The following is a 12,849-nucleotide window of genomic DNA, read 5'->3' as shown; positions in this document are numbered from 1 at the left end:
ACGCAATACTAAATGTATAGACTTTAAATTGCACAAATGTATGGGTTCATTTGTGCATATACACACATTTATACACAACGTGCATTCAGTATCTTTCGTCCTTAAAAAAATTTTTAAAAAAATAGGCCTAAGCCTAAGCAACCGAAACATCCATCTGTCAAAGAATTTCCTAAATGTACTGGCTACTAAGAAAAAATCGTATAGCCTATTATTCACATTAAGAAAGCTTGTTTATGCATGCCCTGTTTTTTCATTTATCAATTTGGTTTCATACAGAACCATATCGCCTATCCTCACAGTTTTTCGTCACATCTCCTGTAGAGGGAGTCCCATGGAAAACTGATAGGAGGGGCTATCCTCACACATCGGCAGACAGCTGTTACAAGAAACAGGGGGAAGCACTGTTCACACGGAGCCCAATCTGGGCCAAGCTAACGTGCAACTTCACTCATATTTTCTATTTCGGCACTTAGGCTGCACGACTAGACCACGTATCGGACGAACAGATCAGCGTTAACTTTAAGCGAGTAATTCGTTCGTGTTTGTTCGTTGACTTCCCTGGACCGATCTGTAAGCGCAACAGCGAGGCTCTCAATAGGCGGATAGGATCGAGCGAGGAGAAGGGGGATTCAACGCTCAAGCAGCACTAAGGAGGCTGCGAGTGGGACTCGGCGCTGGATGAGCACGGCCTCGCACTCCCCAGCGGCCTGCCATGGGGGAGACCAAAATTATCTACCACCTCGATGATCAGGAGACTCCCTACCTGGTCAAACTGCCCATTCCATCGGATAGGGTCACTCTTGCGGACTTCAAAAATGTCCTCAATAAACCCAACTACAAATTTTTCTTCAAGTCTATGGATGATGACTTCGGGTAAGGATGACACATCATGCTTTAGCTACACTGATTTATTCTCTGTTTTGACCTCACCCTAAGGTAACATTTGATTTCATCTTAACTGAATGCTCCATGACCTAGTTCCCTGTAACGTTGCTGTGTTGGGGGTAAGGCCAGGCACTTTTCTGCATGACTATGACTGTTAGCCTGCCATGCACCTTCACAACAGCCCTTGGAGATCTCTCGGCCATACCAGCATGGCAGAATGACAACGAACGGTCTGAATATTAGTGTAATTAGGTTTAGCCTAGAATAAGTTTTCACCTTTGGTTCAACGAATATATTTAAAGAGGATAATTTATTTTATACCACCGTCCATTTTGGAAATGGAGGACTCTATGGTTGTAGTAGTCTACTTATGGGCTGCAATAATAGTGCTATGGTTGCAAGTCTGAGATTTTTTGAAGGAGGGACCATGGGGTTAGGGGGAAGGAGGGTGTCTGTTTATGTCAAAAAGGAGGTCTCCAAGGCTTCCAAGGTCAACCAATAAAACGACGGTTTGGGGGAATGGAGGAACGAGGGGGTTTGTCGGCTCGTTAGCAACTTACAAAAAAGCCTTGTGCCTAGAATTTGCTCAGCGGGTGGCAGGGACGGTGTCAGTTTTGTCAAAGTGGAGAACAATCCATCTGGGTCAACACAACTAACTTAAAATTGTCTGTCTGTACTCCTCTTCGTCATTCGCCTCGGGACACAAGACACCTCTGTTGTAGCCTACTCTCATCTAATTACTTGTTAGGCCACCTTGCCATTTGGAGTTGGGGTTGTTCCTGCCCCAAGCAGGCTACATAGTTTCTTATTATTCGCCGTCTTTAATGATCCAATTTTTACATTATCCGTGCCTTAATACAGTGGTTACGCGAGAGAAAATGCGAAAATGGCGGATGTGGACTAGAGGGGGAAGGTTGACGAACTAGACTCTTTTGTTATAAAAAGAAAAGGAAAATGTCCTTTTGTCCCCATGTGTCCGCCTTAACGTACGAGTGGTGGTTAACACTAATCACGCCAGTGCGCACTTGTTAAAATGTGTCATGCAGAGATAAGGAAGCCTACGTCTCTGAATGGCAACTACTGTACTTCGTTCGTTACAGAAGGAGCGGTTTATGAAGCGTCTGGAATGCTGACTTGGAAACAGTCTATCATTCGGGAATACAGTGTATGCTGATCCTTTGAGCAGATTTATAAACATAGGCTGCACCCAAGCCCGAATTACTGTCAAAGTACTGAACAGCGTCCCATTGCTAAATTCAAATCCATACAACTGGGGTTTTGTTTGCTTTTGTTGGCATGCCAGCGTGTTTTTTTCAGGATTGCCAAGCCACACATGCCCCCGAGACGAGTCTCACAAACAAACACACACTCGCATAGTTAACAAAACAAGACTCTCACGCAGCTTGTGTGTCCACTGTGGTCAAGTCTCTGTCCCTTCAAAACCAGCTCCTCAAGGTGAACAGCTTGCTATTGTTCCAGACCCCCTGGCAAGCGTGCTTGCTTCTCGTTAAAGGCCCGCGAGCAGTGCAACGTTGGAGACACAGCAGGAACCTCTCAGCAGGGGCGCACCTTGCCGACAGGCATGGCAAGCAACTGCTTGGAGCCCCGAGCCGTTAGGGGGCCCCGAGACCTCAGAGCGTTTATGGTGCGACAAGCGAGCATTTCGTCAATAGAGATTGAATGGTGGGTTACGTGATTTTGTGTGCTCCTGTCCTGACCTGTCTTACAAATAGTAGCCTACATGTATGCTATCGGCTTATAAACAGTGGATCTGTGTCCAAAAGAGTGCAAACAATCCACACATATTGAGCCCGACTAGCGCAAAGTGCATCAAAAAAACACACCCATTCTTCACTGTTAACATTGCTCCGCAATTATTAGTCGCAGCGAGATGAGACCTATATTGCACGAAAGAGCAGAAGCGGGGCTTTCCAACGAGACTAGGCACTTGTCTGTACGATCAAGTATGAAAGTCATGAAGTTAAATCAAAGTATATCATATTTACAGTCTATATTGCTCTGCATACACCCGCACATCCAGTCTCGCTTGAATTACTGGCAAACCCGGCATCGCACAGAGATGCTACGCATATCAGATGAAAGAGGGGAAACAGAGCTTTCCATTGATACCAAATACATCGATCCTTCTGTGTTATAAAAACAGACGAAGTGACAAACAAATAATGTCATATACTAGCTCTCGTATTTACTCGTGAAATCGCGATCAGAAAGATGACACGCATGTCAGATGAAAGAGGAGAGCTAGAGCTATCCACACAGATACCAAATACAACCTTTTAAGTTATAAAACAGACCAAGTGACAGCAAAATAATAACTTCATTTAGCTCCACTTACCCTATGTTTTTGTGTGCGATAATAGCTGTTCATAATCCAACGTTATCATGTGTTTCTCTATGGCAAGGCACGTTCATAATAGCATACGGTTTTGAGATCCTATAGGCTATAGCAAACTCCTGTATGGTATCCAATTCAAGACTCATATTGCATCCAAATTTGTTTGACAAATAAACACTTTTTTTGCCTTTACTTTGTTCATTGCAATGCAGTAAAATAAATATTATAGAGAATCATCATGTGTGCACGTCATGTGTGCCACAACGCAAACAAGTCAGGTCAGATCAGCTTATTTCTGGAAGGTAGGCCTACACACCACATATTTCTGTAAATTGCTCAGACCCGTATCCCTCCATCATGGTTCTTGCCATTTACAGAGCAGTCAGGCCTATACAACCAAGTCATGTCGAGCTGCTTGCTGTGGTGAGATACACGTCAAAATGTAAGAATTTGTAGCCTGCTTTTTGAATTTGTATTATTTACAAATCTAAAATAAATCAATGCAAGTATTTATGCATGATATTGTGGCAGATCTGGGTAGCCTAGACTGTGCTGAAAAAAAAACAGTATGTAGCATGTGTGAATGGCACTTGCAATGAATGATAAATGCTTGGCATAGGGCTAGCAACATGTTAAAAACAAGTATTTTTTTTTGGGGGGGGGGGGGGGGGGTTGTGTAAGTAGGGCCCCCTAGGATTTTTTGCTTAGGGCCCCCACAGACTCTAGAATCGCCACTGCCTCTCAGCATATGTGTCTTCGGCGCGCGGCTGATGATGGCAGCGCTGACATCAGTTTGCTAATATTTTACAGACCGAAATTCAGCATATCCCTCCACTGCCTCCAAAATGTGTGTGGTGCCTGTCAACCTGTTATTGGTCATTAATGGTTGTTGATTGTGCTTTATTAAAAAAAAAAAAAAAAAACAATTCAGACTTCGCCAAGGCTTTTGTTGCTGCCTACCGTATCCATAGGCCCAAGAATATGTGTTCATGCCAACCGGTCATGTGCGGTCATGTGAATGCAAAGAAATGGCACTGGATAGATTCGTGAGTCAGAATCATGCAGCGGCAGCGCAGTTCCAGTTATACCAGGTACACTTGTTGATGACTCCTCCATCTCACATTCCCGTCCTCAGGGCAAACGTCATCGCGCAGTCATGGGTGCGTCATTGATTTGTATGTTGTCAGGTTATTGGTTTGACCCCTCTCTCTGTCCTGCCGCGAGGAGATGAATTGCACTCATCACGACATTAGAAAAGTAGTAAACCTTTACCCTCTCGCACTGCTTTGACACCTGTGACCCCCCTTTGCTAATTTAATCACTTTCTGTCTGTCCATACATCCACACATTTTATCTTCAGCAAGCAGACACAAACACACAGGCATGCTCAGTCACCACTGAATTTATATTCTGAATTTATATTTTCCCTTGGACACATGACTGCCTGACATCAATTCTTGCTTTCATATCCAGACTTTCATGTGTGTCCACTATCCACACACACACACATACACACACACACACACACACACACACACACTCACAACAACAGGCGTACAGGATGTCTCCTTTCTGCACAACTGCTGATAACATGACAGTCTGATACCAAAGAATCCACATGCACGCGCACGCACACACTCACACTCACACTCACACTCACACACACACACACACACACACACACACACACACACACACACACGGGGGGGTAGGGAAGGTCTCTTCTCTGTGTAACTCGATAACCTGGCTCCTTTATGGATGCATGTGCCATAAAAACACCGAGCGGGCTGACTCATGACTCATGGCTGTGTGCCGCGGCAGCGATAGCGGACGAGATTCACTCGCCGCCCATCAGTATCGTGACCAGATGACAGCTTGACTGATGAGGTAGAAAATCAGTGTGAGCAGCACCAGTCACAGTGGATTAAATGACACTCACGTTTCGCTAATGTGTACATCCAAAAGTCAGAGGAGAGGTTGATTGATTGGGCCCGATCAATTTGGGGCAATTCATCTGACAATTTTCCCCCGATATGCGTAAACAATAGTGTACATAATCTTTTGGCACAGTATCAAAGAGCGATTATGAAATTGCTCTGTGGCATATGCCAAAAGATTATCATACACACAGAGATACACCTCTGTTGTCTGCTGTTTGTGCTGATTTTCTGTTGTCTCTCATGAGCGTCATCCTGCAGACATAAGAAATCAGATGCAATGCAAATGCAAAAAGTGTCTTCTTACAGTGTGTACAAAATGAAGACCAAAAACTAGAAGAGCACAAATAATACTGCCTCTAAGTAGGCAGTTTTATACCAAAAGTTCCCACAAAATATGTTTTAAGAAATACATGTGACACAAGCAGATGTGGTTGCATCTCTGTCCTCCCAGTGGCTTGTGAATGTGGATTAATTGCATCCTGTTGGACAGAGCGGTGCAGTGCAGGCCTGGGTGTGTATCGCCCGCGCAGGAGGAAATGGAGCTTTATCTGCCCTCTTCAGTGCTTTTGTCTGGTTGCGTAATCCATTCGAGGAGCATCAGTGATATAGCAGTGATCTCGATCCAGATATGCCAGCAAACATACACACACACACACAGGGGTCCAGCTGGGAATCTGGAGCGTGGCCCAGATGCAATCTTAAGCACACACACACGCACACACACACACACACACACACACACACACACACACACACACACACACACAGGTGTGTAGGATTATGCTGACCAGTCGGGGGTGTGTCGGGGCTGCAGGGAGAGAGCAGCAGTGGCTCGCGCCCCTTGAGATTGCAGATGGCAGCTGCCGAGACCGCATGGCCTCCAGCATCATCAGTACTTTCACACACACACACACACACACACACACACACACACACACACACACACAAACACTCACACATACGCACACAGACACACACATATTTACACATACACACAAAGATACACAAACATATGCACCAAAGACAGAAGTATACTATGTATACATGCAACAAGCGCACACAATTATATGTCTTTCTCACCATCTTGTTGATATACAGTTGTAATGTACACAGATAAACTCATACTCAAGCAACAGACGGTGTACATGTGTGTGTTCTGGGACACACATCTTTCCCTCAGTCTTTTTTTGTTCACACAGACACACACACACACACACACACACACACTTGCATACACACTCTTACAGACAGATGGACAGGCCATCCCCAGTGACACGGCGAGTCAGCAGCACAGCTCATGAAGTGGAACAGGAGACACTGTCTGCCCCTCTCTAAACGCCGCCCGCCCAGCACCGCCCGCCCGCCCCGCATCCTGACCACTAATGTCTCAATCTGCTCACGGATCCGTTTCGCCGAGACCCATTCAACCAGGTGCTCGACTTCCACGCCTGCTGGACCCGCTAAAAGGGATCACCTGCCTCCCCCCCTCCGTGGTCTAACCCCACCCTCCCATGAAAGTGTGTTTTTATATAGTGAGCTCCAGGCAGCGCTGGGACACACAGTAAGGTGGTGACCCTGCATTAGAGAGCTCTGCTGCTCTGACTCTTTGGGAGCTTAGTGCTTAGTGCTGAGGTAGACCTCAGAACAAGTCAGCCTCTCTACAGAGGAGGGTAGGAGGAGGCGGCCGCGTGTGGAAGATTGCAACGCAGAGAGGCAAGAGCATGAGAGAGTCAGTTAGTCTTTGTAGCAGCGGGTGTCTCTCTTTTTTCACTCTCAGTGTCAGTCTCTCTCTCTCTCTCTCACAAACACATACATACACACACACACACACACACACACACACGTCTCTCGCATATGACAACCTGCAACACTTGTCTCCGGTTTAAGGTTGTCACATGTCTGGTTTTGATGTCCTCTCCCTGACTGTCCCTAAAGGACGTCTCACTCTCTCACATACTACAGCTTGTCAGTGTGTGTGAGTGTATTTGTGCGTGGGGGAGGTTGCGTGGGCCAAGGAATTGCTTTCTTCCTTCTTCCCGTGTCTCTTTCCCTCTCTGTCTATTCCCCCTTGCAACCCCTTCCCTTTGATAGTGCTGTGGAGCTGTCTGTGGGTGATGACGCAGAATGCCCTGTTGGCAGAGAGCACCACACACAGACACACGCACACACACACACATGCAGACAAACACACACACACACGCAGACGCGCATGCACGCACAGACACACTCTCACACACACACACACACACACACACACAAAAGATGTGCATACACAGTTACACACACAGATGCACACACACACACACACACACACACACACACACACACACACACACAAACAAACACAAACAGACGCACACACAGATAGTAGAGCGCAGCTGGATCCCTCCCCCCTTTTCTCTCCCGAGCAGAACACATCTGCTTAGCAAAAGAGTTATGCATTAGAAATTATGGCCTGTGATGTCCGACTGTGTGTGTGTGTGTGTGTGTGTGACTTTGTGTGATAGTGGGAAAGAAAGCGAGAGACATATAAGGGGGGCCAGATAAAGTGAAAAGATGGCATTTATTTTTCTGTGCCTGTTTGTTTGATACAAATGTATGAGTGTGTGTGTGTGTGAGCACGCGAATGTGTGTGTGTGTGTATATATGTGTGTGTGTGTGTGTGTGTTTGTGAGCGGTCAGTCTGGCACTTGCAGGGCTGTGAGGTAGAAAGCCCTTTTCACTCTCAGGCAGCGTTCTCTGTCTCTCTCCCCGAGTTAATGTTTCTCTTAAGGAAGCTGACCCAGTTTCCCTCCTTCAAATCCTGTTTTATTTTCCCGTCTTGTCTTCTCTCCCACAGAGAATGTGTCCATTTGTGTGTGTGTGTGTGTGTGTGTATGTGCGCGTGCGTTTTGTGTGTCTGTGTGCATGACTTTGTGTGAGAGAGTGCAAGTCTGTCTAATAGTGGTTATTTGCATATCGTACGTGTGAGCATTTTTTTGGGCGGTAATGTTTGCATAGCAGATGAGAGAGAGAGAGAGAGAGAGAGAGAGAGTTTGTGTGTGTGTGTGTGTGTGTGTGTGTGTGTTATAGGTCTCTGTGGATCTTTAATCCATCTCTCAGGCTCATTGTCTCTCTGGCTGAGTCTCGTTGTTTGTCCTGTGCGTCTCCTGACAGAAAAGGAGAGAGAGAGGGAGGAGGAGGAGGAGGAGGAGAAAGAATGCAGCCTCCATGCGTCTTAGATCACACACTCCCCTCCTCTCTCTTCTGTTCACCTCACCCTGTGTCTGTGCCCTCTGTGCTCCTTTACTCCCCTCCCCATCTCTCTCTCATTCTCTCTCTCTCACTCTCTCTCTCTCTCTCTCTCTCTCTCTCTATCTCTTCCCGTTCACTCACTGGCCTCCTGTCACTCCCTTTTTCCGCCTCCCCTTCTTTCTTTCTTTCTCTCTCTCTCTCTCTCTCTCTTTCGGTCTACATCTTTATATCTGTGTTTCCCTTGCCTCTTTTTCTCTCCCCTTTTCCCTCTTTCCATCTTTCTCACTCCGTCTATCTTTCTCTCCTTCCCATCCCTCCTTCTCTCCTTCGCTCTCTTTCATCATCTCTCTCTCACACTCTCCATCTCTCTCTCTTTCATCTCTCTCTCTCTCTCTCTCCCAGGCCAGAGTCCCATTTGTCTTCTTATTCCCGGACTAAATCTAATCATAGTGGGCTATGAAGAGGAAGGGACTCTTTATTAGCGACCAGCTCTGTTTACAGATCAATGGAGCTGTCTACACATGCGAGTACACACACACACACACACACACACACACACACACACACACACACACACACACACACACACACACGCACACACACACACAATCACACAATCATATGTGGACTACCCCAATGGCACAGGGTGTATGTGTGTGTGTGTGTGTTGAGGGGTGGGGGTTAAGGAGGCCTTTGAGTGGCATAGGAGGCCCCAACCCTGAGGGAGGGAAACGAGAAGAGATTATTGTGAGGGTTATGGCGGGAGGGGCGTGGAAAGAGAGAGAGAGAGAGAGAAAGAGAGAGAGAGAGAAACAGAGATTCATGTTTGATGGAAGTGAAATGAAGATCATGAGCAGAAGAGGACCGATTAATAGGAGATGGAGGATGGATGAGCATCCTGTGATGACAATGATGATGATGACAATGGCAATGCTGACGATGATGAAGATGACGATAAAGAAGATGACGGTTCATCTGTGTGTGCTGATGAAGATGATGGTGCTTCCTCTGACGCTGGCGTTAATGGCCACCATGGTGATTATCATAATGACGATAATTTGGGTAATGCCCACTCATGCCTGTAAATGGAGCCAGTGGCTCCATTAGGTGGTGGGGAGGAAGAACAGATGCCGGAAGGAAGGACTGAAGGAGGGAGCGAGGGATGTGGCGAAGAAAGAGGGAAGAAAAGGCTTTAAAGGAAGGGAGGGATGGAGAGAGAGAGAGATCCAGGGGCGATATTAGAGGAGAACGAGGGAGTGGAGGATGCATAGTAATAACAGTTCGACCGCAGAGCTTAAAAGGTCTACAAAGCTACACTTGACCTGTCCCGCTTGCCACATGTGATTTACATGTGAGCGCGACAGCACTGGGCGCTCCCATCCCATTTGCCTAATTAGCTCATGGAGACCGCGGTGCATTTGATGTGCTCTCTCTCTCTCTCTCTCTCTCTCTCTCTCTCGCTCTCTCTCTCCTCTCTGTCACTCTCTTTCAGTCTCTCTCTTTCAGTCTCAGTCTTTCTCTCTCTATGTGGTTAGGGTGGGTCTGCCAGGGGAGTGGGTTCTGGGTGTGTATGAGTGTTAGTGTGTGTGTGTGTGTGTGTGTGTGTGTGTGTGTGAGTGTGGCTGTGGCACAGAACATACTCTGTAAAAATGCGTCACCAAGAAAGGGCACATGCTCAGTCAAGCGCAGAGATGAGGTACAGGCCATCTCTCAGCCTGCCATTATGTCATCCTCGGAAGCACAGTCTCTTTGTCAGCACAGTGTCTTTGTTTGCATCTTGTGCTCAAATGCAGTGCTTCGCCCATCCACTACTCTGTTCTCCTGACCCTCACACACAGCCTGTTTATGCTCAGGCAGGGCAGTCAGACACATTCTAAAAACAAACTCGGGGCCTACATCTCTCCCACTCTCATACTCACATAGTGTTTTACTCACCAAAGCACTCTCTCTCCTTCTCTCTCTCTCTCTCTCTCTGAAATACACATGCGTGCACACACACACACACACACATACACACACACACACAGAGAGTCCCAGAAAGGCTTGTTTTTATTGCCCAGCTGACTGAGGATTAGGCCTCTGCAGCCCAGCGCGGTTAAAATCCACTGCACTGGGCCGTGCCGAGCAGACTGGACGTCCAACCCCTGCACAGATTGGAGCCGCAGTGCAGATGCCAATCACTCTGCCCACCCACCCCCACCCCGCCCAGGCCTACTACCGCCCAGACCATTGTTTACATACCGCAGTTTATAATCCTCTACTCATACAATCAGAAAGATATAACAACACAAACACACACTCACTCACTCACTCACTCACTCACTCACTCACTCACTCACTCTCCCTCTCTCTCCCTCTCCTTCTCTCTCTCTCTCTTTCTCTCTCTCTCTCACACACACACACACACACACACATGCATGCTCTGTCTCTGTCACACACTTTGATTGGTGTGCTATACTGATGTGTTATGTCCTGTTGGCTCACACATGAGGCTGCAGTAGTAGCAGCAGCGCGGCTCCTTGCAGAAGATAACGTGGTCTTCACTCGTGACTCACGCGTTCTACTCCCACGCTGACCTACATACATGCAGTGGACACATGCGCTCGCATACACAAAGCACAGAAACACACAAGCGCTTCCACATGGTTACACACAGACACAGACACACACACACACACACACACACATACATACGTAATAATGTGATAATAATAATGCTACTATTTATCAAGCATATTAGCAGCAAGTGATGTTGAAAAGTCAGTAGTAAAAAGTCAATAGAGAATTAAATACAGTTGCACATACATTAAATAGGGTTGCACATACGCATACACATACAGACACACACAGACACTAATGGTAAAGAGTCTGCCATGACTGACTTCCTTCACAGGTGCACATATGGCACAGTTGAACTGCAGTCTAATGGAGTTATTGTAGCCACATCGGTTACTCAGAGGCACACACACACACACACAGTCTGCTAATATAGTCATTGTGGCCACAGCAGTTACACAGAGGCGCGCAAACACACACACACACACACAGTCATGCTGTGTAATGGAGTGGTTGTAGCAGTAATCCACACCGTCTGTGACACACACACACACACACACACACACATGTGGAGCCCACACTTGTAAACACATGCATCATGGTCACGTATGCTTGCTTGCGCAAGCCTGCTTGCACAGACACACACACACACACACACACACACGCTGACTTTTGCTGCATAAGTAATAGTAAGTGGTAGAAGTGGGGCTGCTGCACCAGTGAGCGGGAGGGAGGGAGGGAGGGAATGAGAGAATGAGTGGGGCAGTCAGCTGGGTCCGCCAGCACACAGTAATCACACAGAACAGATGGGACCAAGGAAACACACACACGCACGCACGCACACGCGTGCATTTGTGCCCACACACACACACAAGCACTCTGTCACACAATCACCACTTAAGTATCTCATATCAGCTGCTGATGTGTTACTAGCTATCCATTTGTGTGTGTGTGCCTGTGTGTGTACACTCGTGTGTGTGTGTGTGTGTGTGTGTATGTGAAAGAGTGGCAGGGTTTTTGCCTGTTGTATCTGCCTCTGACGTGGCCGGGGTTGTGGCGGTGTTTGAGCCCTTGTGTTAGAGTGTGGATTTGTGTACGCAAGTGAAGCATGGATACAAAAAAAAATAAAAAAAACATGGTTAGGGAGCGAGAGAGAGAGTGAGCCCAAGTTGGTGTTTGCACAATTTTACAGTTCCTGAGCATTAAATTAAGCATAAGGTCTGATTTTATGTTCCTATAACACTGAAGAGCCCGAAAACCACAACCAGAGCAGGGAGAAACCGAGGGCTGCAGAAGTATTTCAGCTTGGTTGGGGAGAGGGCGAAAAAAAAAGCAGAAAGGGAATGCAGGAGAGAGAGAAAGAGAGAGAAAAAGAGAGAAAGAGAGAGAAAAAAAGAGCAGGAGACAGAGGACGAGTGTTTTCGGTGGATTATTATTGTTGTTGTAATAAACTGAGCCACAGGACTCCAGCACCACTACCGGCCACTGCCACAGATTTTCCACTGTGTGTGTGTGTGTGTGTGTGTCTCTCTCTCTCTCTCTCTCTCTGTGTGTGTGTGTGTGAGTGTCTCTGTGTGTGTGTGTGTGTGTGTGTGTGTGTCTGTGTCTGTCTGTGTGTGTGTGTATATGTGTGTGAGAGTGAGAGAGAGTGTGTGTGCGTGTGTGTGTGTGTGTGTGTGTGTGTGTGTGCGCTGTGCTCGTGTGCCCATGGAGACAGGAAGCTGGAGCACTTTCTGTGTGTCTCTTGTTCCTCTGTGTCTCTCCCACTCATCTCCTCACTCGTTTTGGCTGCGTCCATCCTTCCCTTCCTTCACCTCCTCCCTCTCTCTCTCTCTCACCCTCTCTCTCACTCTCTCTCTCCCTCTCTTTCACCTCTCT

At 47.1% G+C, this 12,849-nt stretch overlaps 1 protein-coding gene across 1 annotated transcript in view; it reads left to right on the top strand.

Annotated features, from left to right (window-relative positions):
* Positions 1-380: 380 nt before the first annotated feature.
* The window catches only part of LOC134099869 (segment polarity protein dishevelled homolog DVL-3), a 30,269-nt gene continuing 17,800 nt past the window's right edge, over positions 381-12,849 (top strand). Inside the window, exon 1 of the mRNA XM_062552895.1 lies at positions 381-873. Within this exon, the coding sequence (XP_062408879.1) occupies positions 713-873 (161 nt within the window). The 5' untranslated portion in view covers positions 381-712. The remainder of the gene's footprint in view (positions 874-12,849) is intronic.

This window comes from Sardina pilchardus, chromosome 13, assembly GCF_963854185.1.
Source record: "Sardina pilchardus chromosome 13, fSarPil1.1, whole genome shotgun sequence".
In the NCBI taxonomy this organism is placed as follows: Eukaryota; Metazoa; Chordata; class Actinopteri; order Clupeiformes; family Clupeidae; genus Sardina; species Sardina pilchardus.
The sequence above is the reverse complement of the archived record's forward strand: the minus strand, read 5'-3'. Positions and strand labels throughout refer to the sequence as shown.